This window comes from Rana temporaria, chromosome 8 (genome assembly GCF_905171775.1).
Source record: "Rana temporaria chromosome 8, aRanTem1.1, whole genome shotgun sequence".
Lineage (NCBI taxonomy): Eukaryota > Metazoa > Chordata > Amphibia > Anura > Ranidae > Rana > Rana temporaria.
Window position 1 is genome coordinate 58,999,467 of NC_053496.1, and position 18,164 is coordinate 59,017,630.

Sequence of the window (18,164 nt, forward strand, 5' to 3'; positions counted from 1 at the left end):
GCTTCTTCCGGTCAAATTTCGAGCATGCGCACTAGGGCTGCGCATCTTCACCGGTCTCACGATTCGATGCGATTACGATTATCAAGTCCACGATTCGATTCGATTCGATTCGGCGATGCATCACGATTGCAGCGCAAGTGCGCATGGCTCTCCCCCCAAAATACTAAAGGAGATGATCAGAGACTGCAGACATGCTACAGGAGATGATTAGAGACTGCAGACATGCTACAGGAGATGATCAGAGACTGCAGACATGCTAGAGGAGATGATCAGAGACTGCAGACATGCTAGAGGAGATGATCAGAGACTGCAGACATGCTACAGGAGATGATCAGTGACTGCAGACATGCTTCAGGAGATGATCAGAGACTGCAGACATGCTACAGGAGATGATCAGAGACTGCAGACATGCTACAGGAGATGATCAGAGACTGCAGACATGCTACAGGAGATGATCAGAGACTGCAGACATGCTACAGGAGATGATCAGAGACTGCAGACATGCTACAGGAGATGATCAGAGACTGCAGACATGCTACAGGAGATGATCAGTGACTGCAGACATGCTTCAGGAGATGATCAGAGACTGCAGACATGCTTCAGGAGATGATCAGAGACTGCAGACATGCTACAGGAGATGATCAGAGACTGCAGACATAGTACAGGAGATGATCAGAGACTGCAGACATAGTACAGGAGATGATCAGAGACTGCAGACATAGTACAGGAGATGATCAGAGACTGCGGACATAGTACATGAGATGATCAGAGACTGTGGACATAGTACATGAGATGATCAGAGACTGCGGACATAGTACAGGAGATGATCAGAGACTGCGGACATAGTACAGGAGATGATCAGAGATTGCGGACATAGTACAGGAGATGATCAGAGATTCAGAGATTGTGGACATAGTACAGGAGATGGTCTATATTTCTCCTCCATACAGCCCAGTCCCTGCAGTGACAATGACTTATCACAGGTGACACATCAGATTCCACTACATGCCCGTACCCCCCCTGTGTCCCCGGATAACAGCACCCCCTCCTCCTCAGTACTTACATGCTGTTCTGCGCAGTGCGCACACAGGATGATTGGAGGGAACAATGAGGAAAAATACATGATTTTGCCTGTGCATTTTCAGTGTGTTTTTATGTGCTGACATTGTCATCAATACGCCCTTTAAAAATGCACAGATGACAATGAACCCTCAATAAAAATATCAGTACAGCGAGGACTACCGTGTTATTTATTTTCTATTAAAATTAACACATTCCCAAGTCCTCGCTGTACTGACATTTTTTATTGAGGGTTCATTGTCATCTGTGCATTTTTAAAGGGTGTAAATAGGGTGAAACTCCCCTTTAAAAAGTGCACAGGAATACACATGGCTGCTGGGGGGCAGGACTCAGGGATTACATTCCACAACTGACAGAGCCCTGTGAGTTTCACTGCACTGCACTGTCTGCTGAAATTTCTCTGACTCTTTGCACATTCCAGCACACTAGGAGTTAACACAGTGGAATGTGCAGAGAGTCAGAGAAATGTCAGCACAGGCAGAGCATGTGTAGGAATCAGACTGCTGATAAAATACCTGTGATACTAAATGCTGTTATAGCCAGGGCTGTAAGGTGCTTTTTACAACATATGCAGAATCATCATACCTCATGTCTCCGTGTGTATATTACTTTCCCCTCATGTGACTCCATGCTCGGACCTGCCTCTCATCTCCCCTGATGTCCGTTCTCAGCTCCGCCCATCGTCTATAGCTAAAGTAACAGATCACAAGAGAGGCAGGCGGGGCTGAGATCAGAAGAGACTTTGAGACGAGGGATGTGAGAGGACAGAGGAAGAGAGAGGCGGGCCGGACCATGGATCACATGATCGCATGTACAGTTACTACGGAGCTACGAGGTATGAATCTGCATACATTTTTAAAAAAAGCACACAGAGCGATTGCCACTTAATGGATTACAACGCGCATTTATAAAAAAAAAAACATTTTAAAAGACCTGCTCGGAGCGATCTCCCGGGAGGGGCGGGGCAAGTCGGGATGACGTCACCCGACATCGATTATTGGGGTCACATGCATCGATGCCGAATCGGGGGGCCCCGAATCGCGATGCATCGATGCATCGATTATATTCAACACCCCTAATGCGCACTGGGATACCCCCAGGGACGGCGCATGCGCAGTTAAAAAAAACGTTGTTTACGTTGGGTCACGACGTATTTACATAAAACACGCCCCCAATACATCCATTTGAATTCCGCGCCCTTACGCCGCCAGAGATACACTACGCCGCCGTAACTTACGGCGCGAATTCTTTGTGGATTCAAAATAAAATAAATAAGTTTACGGCGGCGTAGTGTATCTTAGATATGCTGCGCCCGGCGTACAGATGCGCCGCTGTACGAGGATCTGCCCCAATATCTTTTACTTTTTGCTATAATAAATATCCCACATTTAAAAAAATATATATTTTTTTTTCCTCAGTTTAGGCCGATATGTATTCTTCTACATATTTTTGGTAAAAAAAATTGCTATAAGCGTATATTGATTGGGTAGCGCAAAAGTTAAAGCATCTACAAAATAGGGGATAGATTTATTTTTATTATTCTTATTTTTTTTAATAGTAATGGCGGCGATCTGCGATTTTTATTGGGACAGCGATATTGCAGCGGACAAATTGGACACTTTTGACAAATTTTTGGGACCATTGGCATTTATATAGCAAAAATGCGCTGATTACTGTAAAAATTTCACTGGCAGGGGTTAAAACTAGGGGCGATCAAGGTGTTAAATGTGTTCCCCACTGTTTTCTAACTGAAGGGGGATGGGACTTATTAGGGGAAATGACAGATCGCTGTTCATACTTTGTATGAACACACGATCAGTCTCTTCTCCCCTGAAAGACCCGGAATCTGTGTGTTTACACACACACAGATCCCAGTTCTCGCTCTGTCTTGAGCGAGACACGCGCGTGCCTCCGGCAGCGCAATGCGTGTCCCTAGTGGCCACAATGGGAAGCGATGTAAGGTAACATTGATTTTCCCACCCGAGCCAACCTGCCACAGTAAAACTGCGGCAGCTGGTCAGCAAGTTGTTAGGCATATCTTAAGCAATCCCAATAAATAAGTATGGAACCTTAAGGCTCTATGCACACTGTTTTGCCTGTAGAAGCAGCTCAATATTATCCTGTGTGTCCATCCACATTAGGATGATTAGAGGCATATTTATAAGCTTAGCTTTTATAGGACGGAAAAAAAGCCCTTCTCATTTGCGTTTCTGATTGGAGCTTTCTGGCTAAAGAAACACAAAACTTCTGCCAGGGGAACTGGAGTTTTTTTTTTTTAAGCCCAGTGTGAATGGAGCTTAAAAATGTGTTTTGTATCTCTGTTCTCCTTTTATCATTGTTAATATTTACAGATAAAAAATTTTTTTTTTTTTTGTTTTGTTTTTTCTTCTTCTATGAATAAGAGAATAGAAATACTTTTTTCTGTATTTCCAAGTCCTGCACAATATAATTTCATCTCAAACCCAAGTCTTCTCTATTGCCAAGTGCTATTTGCCTGGTTTACTGTTTTTGCTGGTATAAATTGTGAATGTTAACTGTTGTACAAGGGACATGCGGATGTTTAACGAACCTGAAATCTGAAAGGTTTGTCAAGCAAAATATGTATGTTTATAGAAGTCCTAGGGTGTTCGGAGATGTACTTGGCAAACCCAAGAAGATGTTGATCAGGCTTGTAACTCCCCTACCCTGGTTTGTATATTTAAATATTGTTCGGTACATAAATCCAGGCATGTGTCACAACAAAGGCCTTTGGAAACATTTGGAAACGTTTAGGCTCGGATTCACAAAGACTTACGCCGACGTATCCAATGATACGCCGCGTAAGTACACGGATGCGCCGTCGTATCTCTAATTCACAGTACAAGATACGCCTGAATTTTGGCTTCCTACGACCGACGTAAGTCTCCTACGCCGTCGTATCTTGAGTGCATATTTACGCTGGCCACTAGGGGCGCTTCCATTGATTTACGCGTCGAATATGTAAATGAGCGAGATACACCGATTCACAAATGTACTTGCGCCCGTTGCAGTAAGCTACGCCATTTACGTAAGGCGTACGTCCGGCGTAAAGATAAAACACCTATGGATGACGGAACAGCCGTCGTATTTTACGTCGTTTACGTAAGTCGGACGTGAATGGGGCTGGGCGTACGTCCCATTGAGCCGTCGTATCTTAGGGAGTATATGCAATGTGATTCTGAGCATGCGCGCACATGCGCCGTTCGTTCGGGAATTCATTTACATGGGGTCACGGCTAATTTTAATACAACATGCCCGCTACCTTCCTAATTTGAATTAGGCGGGCTTACGCCGGCCAGTGTTTCTCAATTCCAGTCCTCAGGCCCCCCCAACAGGTCAGGTTTTCAGGATTTCCATTATTTTGCACAGGTGATTTGATCAGTTTCACTGCCTTAGTAATTACCACAGCCTTTTCATCTGAGGGAAATCCTGAAAACCTGACCTGTTGGGGGGGCCTGAGGACTGGAATTGAGAAACACTGCGCTACACCAACGTAACTTAGGGAGCAAGTGCTTTGTGAATACTGGTCTTGCCTCTCTATGTTACGTCGGCGTAGCGCATATGAGCTGCGCTACACCCACTCAAATATACGCCGCTCTACCTGAATCCGGCTATTAGTGTTTACGTTTTAAATTTAGGCACCTAGCATAAGTTATTAATGTTATGTACTCCATCACATACCAAGTTCTTTTCCACTTTAATAATGTGTTATAGTCTATCTAATCACTGTTAATATTTTTAAATGTACATACCATGAAGGAATAAAGATGTTCGGGTTGACTTACTAAAGCTGAAGAGTGCAAAATTTGGTGCAGCTGTGCATGAAAGCCAATCAGCTTTTAACTTCAGCTTGTTCAATTAAGCTTTGACAAAAAAAAAAGGAAACTGAAGCCTCGTACACACGGTACAATTGTTGGCCAAACGAGCATCTGATTTTTGTCAAAAGGGCGTGTGCCAGCATCTTGTTTTGCATACTAATGTTACACAATTGTGCCACAAACACGAACGTAGTGATTACTACGAGGAATTTCATCTCTTGAGTGCACCCTTTGGGCCCCTTCTGCTAATTTCGTGTTTGGTGAGCATTGATTCCGAGCATGCGTGTTTGTACTTTCTACTTTTGTGTGACGGGTATGATTGTTGGAAGGGGATTGTCTGTTGACAGACTGTTGTCCTAAATTCTTATTGTTAGTACGCTCCTTTTGACAATTGCTGTCCAATCTTCGGTCAACAAATGTTGGATGGCAGGCTAGTAAATTTTCAGTGGACAATGGCTCCACGTCAGCAAGCAGTTAAAAAAATGCATAATCTGAAACTATATTACTTATTATAGCAACCTAATTGTATTAAAATGCAGCTATCTACCTTAAATGTTTAACAGTTTCCACCTTATACATTTACCATGCTGACAGTTCTTCAAATGTGTTGATCTTAAATTTCTGCTCTTTCTCACTACATTCCTCTGGACTAATTCCCAAGCAAGAGAGCAGTTTGTTAGAGCTGGTCTGACAGAACAACAGGCTCTTTTAATTTCTATCTATTCCTTTGATTCATTAAAAAAAACTTAGATCCTTAATGCAAAGACATAATTAGCACCAGACCATTAACCTGCCTGGCGGTCTTCCCGAGTCTGACACGGGGTTAGATTTTCCTGCTGCGAGCGGAAACCCCGTGTCAGACTCGGGCTTGCCTCGCTAGATCCACAGGCACAAGTTACTTACCTTGTCCCTGGATCCAGCGATGCCACCGCGCTGTGTGAGCGAGTGGGTCCTCGCTCGATTCACACAGTGCCTCCGTGTGACGCCGATCTCCATTCCCTGCGACGTTACGACGCACGGGGACGGAGAACGGCGCCAAATTCAAAAAAGTAAACAAACACCTTACATACAGTATACTGTAATCTTATAGATTACAGTACTGTATGTAAAAAAAACACACCCCCCCTGTCCCTAGTGGTCTGTCCTGTGTCATGCATGTCATTTTATATAATAAAAACGTTTCTTTCTCCCTGCAAACTGTAGATTGTCCATAGCAACCAAAAGTGTCCCTTTATGTCAAAAATAGTTTTAGATCAGCTAAAAAACAGCGATAATAAATTATAATCACTTGCAGAATTGTGCGATAGCGATTTGTGGGGAAATTCGTCATAAAAAAAAAAAAATAATGACAGCAACAATTCTGCAACTGAGCAAATTTCAGTGATTTTGATTTGATTACATTATTGAATAATTTTTATTATAATTATATTATTATTTGTTATAATTATTTATAATTATTTATTATATTATAATTTATAATTTTGTTTTTAAAAAAATGTCATACCCGGGATGCCTATTAGAAGCTTGTTTGGTCAGATTTAAGTGAGTTATTTCTAAAAATTACAGACCTACAATATAAAACGCCAAATTTCCTTGCAAATAATGGTACCGCTTTTAGCATGTTTTTTCTGACAGAATCATACCGCCAGGGAGGTTAATGAAACAAAGCATTTACTAATAGCAACACTTCTAAACTTAGACAATTTCAGCAAATATTAAGAGGTTATCAACATGCACTATAGCATGTTTGTTGTTTTTTTGTTTTTTTAATCTGCCTTTATTAGGACCAATGCATTTGGTAATGTGCAGTTATTTTACATTACATGTGTTCCAAGCTGCAGCTTAGAAATCTGAAATATCAGACTGTAGCTCCACAAGGGTTTTGGTCACATAGGGATATTTCCTACATTTATTGAGTTTGGAGGTGAAGATTTTTGATCCCGGAAGTGTTCCAGCCTTTTAAAGAAACATGGCTAAGGATGCAAAAGTGTAATTTCTTCACTTCATGCTCAATATATTTTGTATTTTTGTCTCCTTTAAAAAGAGAAATGCATACTAGGAGAGTCCCAGATGGTTAAAACAGTGTTCAAATATGGTTGTGAATTATTCTCTTGATAGATGAAACTGTATTTTCTGTACTCCAGGTACCAAGGTAAAGAAGGATGGGCTCCTGCATCCTATCTGAGAAAGGCTAAAGATGACCTTCAGTGCAGAAAGAAAAACCTGGCAGGTCCTGTGGAGATTATTGGAAACATAATGGAAATCAGCAACCTTCTTAACAAGAAACCCAATGAAAAGGATGGCCAGGGGAGCAATGAGGTAGACGAGCATCACATTAACAAGAAAGAGATCAGTCTGCCAATCCTCTGCAATGACTCCAATGGAAACTCTATGATGACATCTGAGAAAGTCAGCATCAAGACCACTCCAGGTTCTCCAGCTGTGGCAAGAATTGCTCCCCAGCGATCTGAAATAAGTAAGCTAAAAAAAATAGGTATATGCTTACAAAGAAACCGCGTGTATTTTGAATGCTTGGATCTTTAACCGTTTTCCGACTGACTCACATACTTTTACTATGGCACCGCTGCGCAAAACCCTGTACGGGTTTTCCTGTAGGAGCCGATGAAGGCGCTGCGCCTGCTGCATGGCGGGTGGAGCGATGCGCGTTGTTGGCGGGCGCGATCGCGTGCACAAAAGCCAGCATGGAGATTTGTGTGTGTAAACACACAAATCCCTGTTCTGTCAGGGGGGAGGAGACATATAGTTTGTTCCTACGACGTAGGAATAACAATATGTCTACTCCCCCAGTCAGTCCTATCCCCTCATAGTTAGAAGACATCTAGGGAACACACATTTAACCCCTTGATCGCCCCTAACCCCTTCCCTACCTGTGACATTTACAAAGTAATCAGTGCATATTTATAGCACCGATTGCTGTATAAATGTCAGTGGTCCCACAAATGTGTCAAAAGTGGCCGATCTGTTTGTCGCAATGTCACAGTACCGCTAAAAATCACAGATCACTGCCATTACTAGTAAAAAAATTATAAATAATAAAAATTACATAAATCTTTACCATAGTTTGTAGATGCTATACATTTTGCGCAAATTAATCAATATACGCTTATTGCAATTTTTTTACCAAAAATATGTAGAAGAATATATATTGGGCTTAGATGATGAAAAAATTAGTTGTTGTTTTTTTTTAAATTTGGGGATATTTATTATAGCAAAAAGTTAAAAATATATATATTTTTTTACCACCTAAAGAAAGCTCTATTTGTGGGGAAAAACGGACGCATATTTTGTTTGGGTACAGCATTGCATCTCTGCGCAATCGTCAGTTAAAGAGATGCAGTGCCAAATTGTAAAAAGTGCTCTGGTCAGGAAGGGGGTAAAATATTCCAGGGCTGAAATGGTTAATACCTTATGTTATTCTCAGAGGATATAACTTAAAACTGGGATTCCTGCATTGCTTTTTATTCTGCAAATGCTATTTACCTGGCTGCTATGATAGCATCAATACTTATGGGCCCGGATTCAGCTAGAATTGCGCTATTTTTACGGAGGCGCAGGGCAACGTTTTTGCCCTGCGCCCCTGCAATTTTTTTGCGCTGCCCTCGATTCACGGAGCAGAAGCTCCGTAAATTGCGCGGGCGCGCCGGCAAAATGCCCGGCGCAAGTGCGCGCAATTTAAATGATCCCGTAGGGGGCGGGAATCATTTAAATTAGGCGTGTTCCCGCGCCGATCGTAGAGCGCATGCTCCGTCGGGAAACTTTTCTGACGTGCATTGCGGCAAATGACGTCGCAAGGACGTCATTTGCTTCAAAGTGAACGTGAATGGCGTCCAGCGCCATTCACGATTCACATACGCAAACTACGTAAAATTCAAATTTCGTGACGCGGGAACGACGGGTATACGTAACATTGGCTGCCCCTGCTAATAGCAGGGGCAGCCTTATGCAAAAACCGCCGTACGGAAACAACGTAAATTGCGTACGCAGGGCTCGCGCAACGTTGTGAATCGGTGTTAGTATGCAATTTGCATACTATACGCTGAGCACAACGGGAACGCCACCTAGCGGCCATCGCAAGAATGCAGCCTAAGCTATGCGGGCATAAGAGCCTTATGCCGCGCAGATCTTAGGCTGCAGTCGGCGTAACGAGATTCCTGAATCAGGAGCATTCGTTACGCCGGGGCAAGTAAGCAATTGCGCTGTGTAACCTATGGTTACACAGGCGCAATTGCTTCTTGAATCCAGGCCATGGTTAACCAGTAGCCAGACTATGCACATTCAAATATTAACATGTTATTAAAAGCCGTATATGTGCTTTAAAACAAGCCCTCACAGATTTATTTACTATGGAGCAATTCATCCTCAAAGTTTGCAACAAAAGCACTTTAAGTACAACTATAGGCATCATATCAGAAGCCATTTACAATGCCAAGGGAAAATTAAAAGCCTTTTAACCTCCCTGGCGGTATGATTCTTTCAGAAAAAACATGCTGAAAGCGGTACCATTATTTGCAAGGAAATTTGGCGTTTTATATTGTAGGTCTGTCATTTTTAGAAATAACTCACTTAAATCTGACCAAACAAGCTTCTAATAGGCATCCCGGGTATGACATTTTTTTAAAAACAAAATTATAAATTATAATATAATAAATAATTATAAATAATTATAACAAATAATAATATAATTATAATAAAAATTATTCAATAATGTAATCAAATCAAAATCACTGAAATTTGCTCAGTTGCAGAATTGTCGCTGTCATTATTTTTTTTTTTTTATGACGAATTTCCCCACAAATCGCTATCGCACAATTCTGCAAGTGATTATAATTTATTATCGCTGTTTTTTAGCTGATCTAAAACAATTTTTGACATAAAGGGACACTTTTGGTTGCTATGGACAATCTACAGTTTGCAGGGAGAAAGAAACGTTTTTATTATATAAAATGACATGCATGACACAGGACAGACCACTAGGGACAAGGGGGGTGTGTTTTTTTTACATACAGTACTGTAATCTATAAGATTACAGTATACTGTATGTATAGTGTTTGTTTACTTTTTTGAATTTGGCGCCGTTCTCCGCCCCCGTGCGTCGTAACGTCGCAGGGAACGGAGATCGGCGTCACACGGAGGCACTGTGTGAATCGAGCGAGGTCCCGCTCGCTCACACAGCGCGGTGGCATCGCTGGATCCAGGGACAAGGTAAGTAAAACTCCCTGTACATCCAGCGAGGCAAGCCCGAGTCTGACTCGGGGTTACCGATCCTAGCCCAAAAATCTCACCCCGAGTCAGACTCGGGAACACCGCCCAGGAGGTTAAAATTGGCTTTTGTAAACAAAAACAAAAAAAGACGCCACTAGCCTAATTTTGCACTTTGGAAAAGTAGTTGTTGGTGGGGTGGTACTATCCTGCAGCTTGCAAATCATAAGATACAGCATCTCACAAAAGTGAGTACACCCCTCACATTTTTGTAAATATTTTATTATATCTTGTGAAAATACTGAAGAAATGACACTTTGCTACAATGTAAAGTAGTGAGTGTGCAACTTGTATAACAATGTACATTTTCTGTCCCCTAAAAATAAAGCAACACAGCCGTTAAAGGGGTTGTAAAGGTTCATGTTTTTCCCTCCTTATGGAGGGTGTCAATGATTTTTTTCTGCACAACTGTCAGGTCAGCAGTCTTTCCCATGATTGTGATTCCTTCTGAACCAGACTGAGACCATTTAAAGCAGGGATCCTCAAACTACGGCCCTCCAGCTGTTGCGGAACTACACATCCCATGAGGCATTGTAAAACTCTGACCTTCACAGACATGACTAGGCATGATGGGAATTGTAGTTCCTGAACAACTGGAGGGCCATAGTTTGAAGACCCCTGATTTAAAGGCTCAGGAACCATTTGCAGGTGTTTTGGCTTAATTAGCTGATTAGAGTGGGACACTTTGAGCCTACAACAAAATGCACTGGCGCTGAACAATAGTAGTATAATCAAAAAAATAATAATAATAATAATATATCTCTTTGTGAGGATGTATCAGAAAGAAACTAGAGCAGCAAGAAAAAATATATGGTACCCGGAAGTGCCAAAAGACATAAAAAGAACATAGTTCTCCAAAAATAATTATAGTTCTCAAGAATTAGTTGGTTAACAAAGTCCATTTAATAGTAGAAAACAGTCCTGACAACACAATAGTAAATGTAAATATAAGTAGTCCATATATGATCATAAAGCACGTAGGAGATGAACACAGTGTAAATAGTACACTCAGCAAACTACTGCAAAGGAGCACCAATGGTTAAGGTCACTAGAGCTCAGAGCGCAGTTCCTCAGATGGAAGAGAAAAAAAAACACACAGTACCTTGTCAGGGCTGGCTGTATATGCACAATGGCAAATAGATGGTCGACCTTAGTGGACCCAAGCCGTGCTTTCCGGGTCACCCATACAGGATGGTGACTCACTGTGTTATTGGAAGGGGAGATCCTCAGATGCCGACGGCGTCCACCAAAGCTGTAGCACAGCCGAAGCCGGGAGGCTGCCGCACGCTTCCTCTGGGTCGGATGACATCACACGTCTGCAACGCCAATACAGTCCCGAGGGGATAGATGTTGCTGGAGTCGACGCTGACGTTCGTGGAGCGCAAGTATGCGCTGCTGCTGCTCCCTGGTGGAGAAAGATAAGATTGTCCAGCCACTCCAAAGTGCTTTCTGTGCTCAATGGAAATGTAATTCCTCAGGGACAAAAAGAAACTATACTGTTTAAAATAGTGGGGGGAGAAATTAGGGGGAGCCTTGACAGACGCGTTTCGCACTTCGTGCGCTTTTTCAAAGTCAACGCAATAAGGCTGTAGTAGGGTTTAAATAACATAAAAGGGAGGGGTAGCGGAGTCAACGAAGGGCGGGGGAAAAAAGGGGGAGGAGGCCTGTTCTACAAACCCAAGGGACCTTAACCTCTTCATTACTCCAGCTAAAAATAATAATAATACAATGCCCAAAAAAAGAAAAAATACAGAATAATTAGAAAAAAAATATTGTGTACATGCGTGTGTATACACATAAATATAAATAAACGTACACATGAAAAAAATATCAATAAATATTAAAAATTAAAAATTGCATATATTGATGTATAAAAATGTATAAAACTATGCATTTTAAAAAGGATAAAAGTGAAACTGTCAATTAAAAATAAACCTATATAAAACTACATGTTTCAATCTCCTCATTTAACCCTTTCGGGGCTAAAGAATTGAACATGAAAATCCAAAAGACTTGGGTCCACTAAGGTCGACCATCTATTTGCCATTGTGCATATACAGCCAGCCCTGACAAGGTACTGTGTGTTTTTTTTCTCTTCCATCTGAGGAACTGCGCTCTGAGTTCTAGTGACCTTAACCATTGGTGCTCCTTTGCAGTAGTTTGCTGAGTGTACTATTTGAAAAGATATAATAAAATATTTACAAAAAATGTGAGGGTTGTACTCACTTTTGCGAGATACTGTATATGCCATGGATAAACGATTCCCAAACTCCCTTGCACAAATCAGGCACTCATTTTATTGGCAGTAACCAGCCATAGCACCTGAGAGTTTTAAGCATGCAGAACCAATTTGCAAGAACAAAAGTGGGTGAGACTGGGCAGCTGATGGTCATGATATTAGATTGTCCATCAGAGAAGGAGATAGCGGATGTAAAGGTGACCTATATAATATTACATATATAATTTGTTATATTTCATACATGTTTCTCATTATAATCTTCCATTTTGAACATGAAGGTCCATTGAGTTTACTTTTGAGAAAGAGCAAGTCTCCAAACGCGTTGCGGAGTGCAGGCATTATATTTGTGATGTCAGTGGGCAAGATGTTTTTTCATGTATGACATTAACATGTGCTTATAGGCATTACACCACAGATACATAGCACAATTGTCTTCCAGCTATGTATACTTTTGAAAACTATGTGGCATGAGAATACACACTTTTTCTATTGTATGTTTTTAAATTTATAATAATAATAAAGCTTTTTTTTATTTTAGTTTTGTGTTGTTCAATACAGTAAATAGTCCCTAAAAAGTCCCTTCCACCCACTTTCACACTTTTAAGAATAACTTGAAGTGTGCTAATTTAGAAACACTTCAAGGAGTAAAACTGCATTGATATACAGTGCAGATTTTTTTTAAGTTATGCAGTGTCACTGGGCACACATAACATATAGGTGTTATCCCAATATGGCTGCAAAGATGGAAGTATGCCTTAACCTCCCTGGAGGTATGATTAGTTCAGAAAAAAGGTGCTGAAAGTTTTATACTGTAGGCCTGTAATTCTTAGGAATAACTCACTTAAATCTGTCCAAACAAAAGTCTAGTAGGCATCCCGGGTATGATTTTTTTTAAAAAACAAAATTATAAATTATAATATAATAAATAATTATAAATAATTATAACAAATAATATTATAATTATAATAAAAATTATTCAATAATGTAATCAACTCAAAATCACTGAAATTTGCTCAGTTGCAGAATTGTCGCTGTCATTACTTTTATTTTTTTATGACGAATTTCCCCACAAATCGCTATCGCACAATTCTGCAAGTGATTATATATTATTATCGCTGTTTTCTAGCTGGTCTAAAACCATTTTTGACATAAAGGGACACTTTTGGTTGCTATGGACAATCTACAGTTTGCAGGCAGAAAGAACAGTTTTTATTATATAAAAGTACATGTAGGACACTGGGCAGACCACTAGGGACAAAGGGGGTGTATTTTTTACATACAGTACTGTAATCTATAAGATTACAGTATACTGTATGCAAGGTGTTTGTTTACCTTTTTAAATTTGGCGCCGTTCTCCGCTCCCGTGCATCGTAACGTCGCAGGGAACAGAGATCAGCGGCAAACAGAGGCACTGTGTGAATCGAGCGAGGACCCGCTCGCTCACACAGCGCGGTGGCATCGCTGGATCCAGGGACAAGGTAAGTAAACACTGCCTGTGGATCCAGCGAGGCGAGCCCGAGTCTGACTCGGGGTTACCGATCGTAGCTGAAAAATTTAACCCCGAGTCAGACTCTGGAATACCGCCAGGGGGGTTAAGTCCAATTGGTATTTATTTACAGCAACGGTGTTCAAATAACCATCAAATCTTTTACAGACATAGCTGTGCATGTGATTTCGTTGTTCCAGATAGCCAGAAGTGCAATACAACTGGGCAGAGTGGCTGCATGTTATCATAGAATAATTTCTAGTGTCCTGTTGGATCAGTATCTATGCATATTTATGCTGGCATGAGAAGTTAACTGCATCAGGGTTGATTTACAAAGACTGGAGAGTGAAAAATCTGGTACAGCTGTGCATGGTAGCCAATCAGCTTCTAACTGCAGCTTGTTCAACTAAGCTTTGACAAAAAAAGAAATGGAAGCTGATTGGTTTCTATGCAGAGCTGCACCAGATTTTTCACTCTCTAGTTTTAGTAAATAAACCTCATCATGTGGCTAGGCTTGATCGATCTAATATTGCACATTATGTCAACACCAAATAATTAAAATGCATTTAATTGTGTTTGTCTTTTACAGGTTCTCCAAACCTGAGAATGAAGCCACCACCTCGGAGAGAATCCAGCCTGGTTGGTTATCCTTCTTTTTGTTTAGTCCAGATTAAGATAATTTTCCTCAGTAACATGTTAAATGGGATTGACATTTGAATGTGTCATTTAAATAATCCAAAGGCTCATTACAGTGTTTAAAGCAAGTAATATGGCTGACACTGTTAGCTGTAATAAGCTGTAAGCTAATGAAAACACAAAAAGTTGTTTGTTGCTTAGTAAGTCTGGAAACAGTTTGAAATTAAGATGGTATTCCAGTAAAAAACACATTGGGAGAGATTTACTAATACTGGTGCACTCAGAATATGGTGCAGCTGTGCATGGTAGCCAATCGGCTTCTAACTTTAGCTTGTTCAATTAACCTTTGGCAATAAAACCTGGAAGCTGATTGGTTTCTATGCAGAGTTGCACCAGATTTTGCCCCTTCCAGTTTTAGTAAATAAACCCCATAGTATTGTCCATTGAGGCTGGGTTCACACTACTACACTACTTTCATCCTACTTTGCTCTGCTACATTGGTCCTACATTTATCCTACATTGGTCCTACATCCATCCTACTTTCATGAACAGGATACTACTTTGGTCCGACTTCAATGATATTCAATGGGCCTGAAGTAGGATCAATGTAGGACCAAAAGTAGTACAGGGAGCATTTTCAAAGTCCGACCGACTTGTGTAGGACGCTACAAGACGCTCTCATAGGGAAACATTGAACACAGAGCAAAGTAGGATGAAAGTAGTGTAGTAGTGTGAACCCAGCCTATAGCAATAAAATGACTTCTAATTTCTAGATTTTTTTGTGCTTTATTATATTGTTACATTTGATAGGTCAAGTTTACATGACTAACATTAGGTAGACTCTGAACAATATAATATTCAGTTACCCTATCCTGCTAATAAGATATCTGCCAAACATTGAATTAAAGGGTTTGTTAACCCATTTATATAAGACTATGCCAGCCCCTCTATTAGAGGCTGGCAGAACACACTATGTAAGTCGTTTTCAAAAACAAGCATTCTAAATACTGAATTTGAGCTGTCTTCAGGCCGGTCACATGACTCACAGCCGCTTTACATTTCCGATGGATGTCTTCTGGAGGAGGAGCTTTGATCTCTCCTAACGTCAGCTAGGGAGATGACTTAGCCGCTCGTCTCCTCTTCAGAAGCTCTGTCTCGTTGCTGTAAAGTGGCCGTGATTTAGAACGATTGTCTTTGAAAACTACTTACATATTGTGCTATGCCAGCCTCTAATAGATGGTCTGGCAGTGACAATTGTACATTTTTTTTTCTAGAACAGCGGCGGGGATGCGGAGACAGACACAGAGAGGGAGATGACAGGCAGGAAGGAGGGGGGAGGAGGAGAGCAGAGGGGACAGCTGCGTATGATGCAGGGACATACTCTGACCACGGTGATCAGGGCTGAGCAGCCATGATTTTCGTGGTCAGTATAGACAGTGGATACAGGAAGGTACCAGGTTCAGGGAGGTTTTTTTACAGTTTAGAGGGGGGCAGATTACACAAAACAAGCACTGTGCTGTGTAATCTGCTTTAAGGGATCAGGATCTCTATTTTTTTTTTTGGGGGGGGGGGTTAACAAACTATGGTATTTAAAGTGATTGAGCTCCCAATGTATCCATGCGTTCCAGTGCAATATGTCACCTAGTGTTATGGGGAAATGTATGGAATTTTGTTAACCTTCACACAAATCTTAAATAACCTTAAGGCTCCTTTCACATTTGTGCGACTTGGGACTGCAAAGTCGCATGAAAAGTCGTACCCCATGATTTCCAATGATTACCATTCATATGTGTGCGTCTTCAAGACGCAACGAGTTCAAAGTAGTCCCTGTACTACTTTGGTCCGACTTTGATGGGACTTGAGGTCCATAGACCTCAAAATTACACAGGCATTGCTTCAAGTCACATCAAAATCATGCGACTTTCATGTCGCACAAGTGTGAAATGAGCCTAAATAGTTTCATGTGGGGTAAATCAATAGCTGAAACAGGAGCCTTCAATTTATTGCAGAAGTCCATTATTAATATTAGTAATAAAAACCTTAGTGGGAAACACTATTTAAATACCCTCCCCTCATGTTATGGAGAGGAGGAAGTGTTTGTAAGTCCCAACATTTTCACTTGGGACAATGCTGCTTGTCCATATATATAGTACAGTGAGTGAGCATTGTCACAAGACAGAACAAGTGTTGCTGGCAGGATCACCTGGTGAAAATATAGGGGTAGAGTCTGCAAAAAAAAATGTATCTGCCACATCTAAGTATTGTAATATATAATTTTTTTGTTCTTGGGTATAGATGTGCTTTAGATGCAAGAAACAGATTCTCCAATACTTGCACACTAACAATTACATTTTGTGCATGTCTGGGCCTGTTGATGACCTGAACTGTTGATGACCTGAACTGTTGATGACCTGAACTGGCAATGTTCTTGAAGGGTAATTTTTGTTATTCTGTGTTCAACAGGGATTCCAGTTGCCAAAACCACCTGAACCACCATCAGTAGAAGTGGAATATTACACCATTGCAGAGTTCCAGTCTTGTATATCTGATGGGATAAGTTTCCATGGAGGTCAAAAGGCAGATGTAAGCATAGCGCTCTATTCTTTGTAAATAATGTTAGATAATGCCAAACAAACATCAAACAGGCATGTGACCCTCAAGTCCTTACCCAGGGATGACTGATTGGGTCAGGATTTCTTTAACTACTTCAGCCCCGGGGAGGTTTTACCCCTTTCATGACCAGAACACTTTTTTTACAGTTTTGCACTGCGCTGCATTAATTAGTAATTGCCCGGTCATGCAATACTGTACACAAACTACATTTGTGTATTTTTTTCCACAAATAGAGCTTTTTTTTATAGTATTTGATCACCTCTGGGATTTACATTTGTGATATAAACGAAAAAAGACAGTGAAAAACGAAACAAATAATATTTTTTTTTTTTGTTATAAAAAAATCCAATAAACTCAATTTTAGTCATACATTTAGGCCAAAAAGCATTCAGCCACATGTCTCGGGTAAAAAAATAATAATAAACATATATTTATTGGTTTGCGCAAAAGTTATAGTGTTTACAACCTATGGTGCATTTTCTGGAATTTACGCAGCTTTTTCGTTTATGACAGACAATTTTTTATACCAGCATCTGGCCTTACGGGCAATTAAGTACGATGCCATCATCTGGTCGTTGAAGTCCACCCCTCCCATTTTAAGGTTGTATTTGTGAACACTAAGGGGCTTCCAAACAACACCAGTGGCCATAGTTATTTGGACTGCCGTGTCTGCGTCTATGGAAGACAGAACAAAAACGTACCATTTATCTTTCTATCTCACGGCAAGCAATTCATTGGACCTCAATCAGGCTCTCTCTCCCTGTCTAAGTCGGGTATCTACAAGCTGTTGGGGGAAGCCCCAGTGATTAGATCGCATGGTGCCACATGCGGCAATTTGTAATTGAAAGAGGTATCTAAAAAGTGTCACGCTTGTATAAAAATTGTCCACGTATAAATGGTACCCCTTTCTGAACAAGGGTGACACCAAATACCAAACAATCTTGCTGCTGCTCTCTATGTAGTCTGGGCAGTTGGGGGGGCTCCATGCTCCTCT

General features: G+C 41.0%; 1 protein-coding gene across 7 annotated transcripts in view; it reads left to right on the forward strand.

Moving 5' to 3' along the window:
* SH3PXD2A (SH3 and PX domains 2A) overlaps positions 1–18,164 on the forward strand; it is a 424,441-nt gene that overhangs the window by 395,965 nt on the left and 10,312 nt on the right. For all 7 annotated transcript variants that reach the window (XM_040361850.1, XM_040361852.1, XM_040361846.1 and 4 more), the window contains 3 exons: positions 7,061–7,392; positions 14,511–14,560; positions 17,021–17,140. In XM_040361850.1, the coding sequence (XP_040217784.1) occupies positions 7,061–7,392; positions 14,511–14,560; positions 17,021–17,140 (502 nt within the window). The remainder of the gene's footprint in view (positions 1–7,060; positions 7,393–14,510; positions 14,561–17,020; positions 17,141–18,164) is intronic.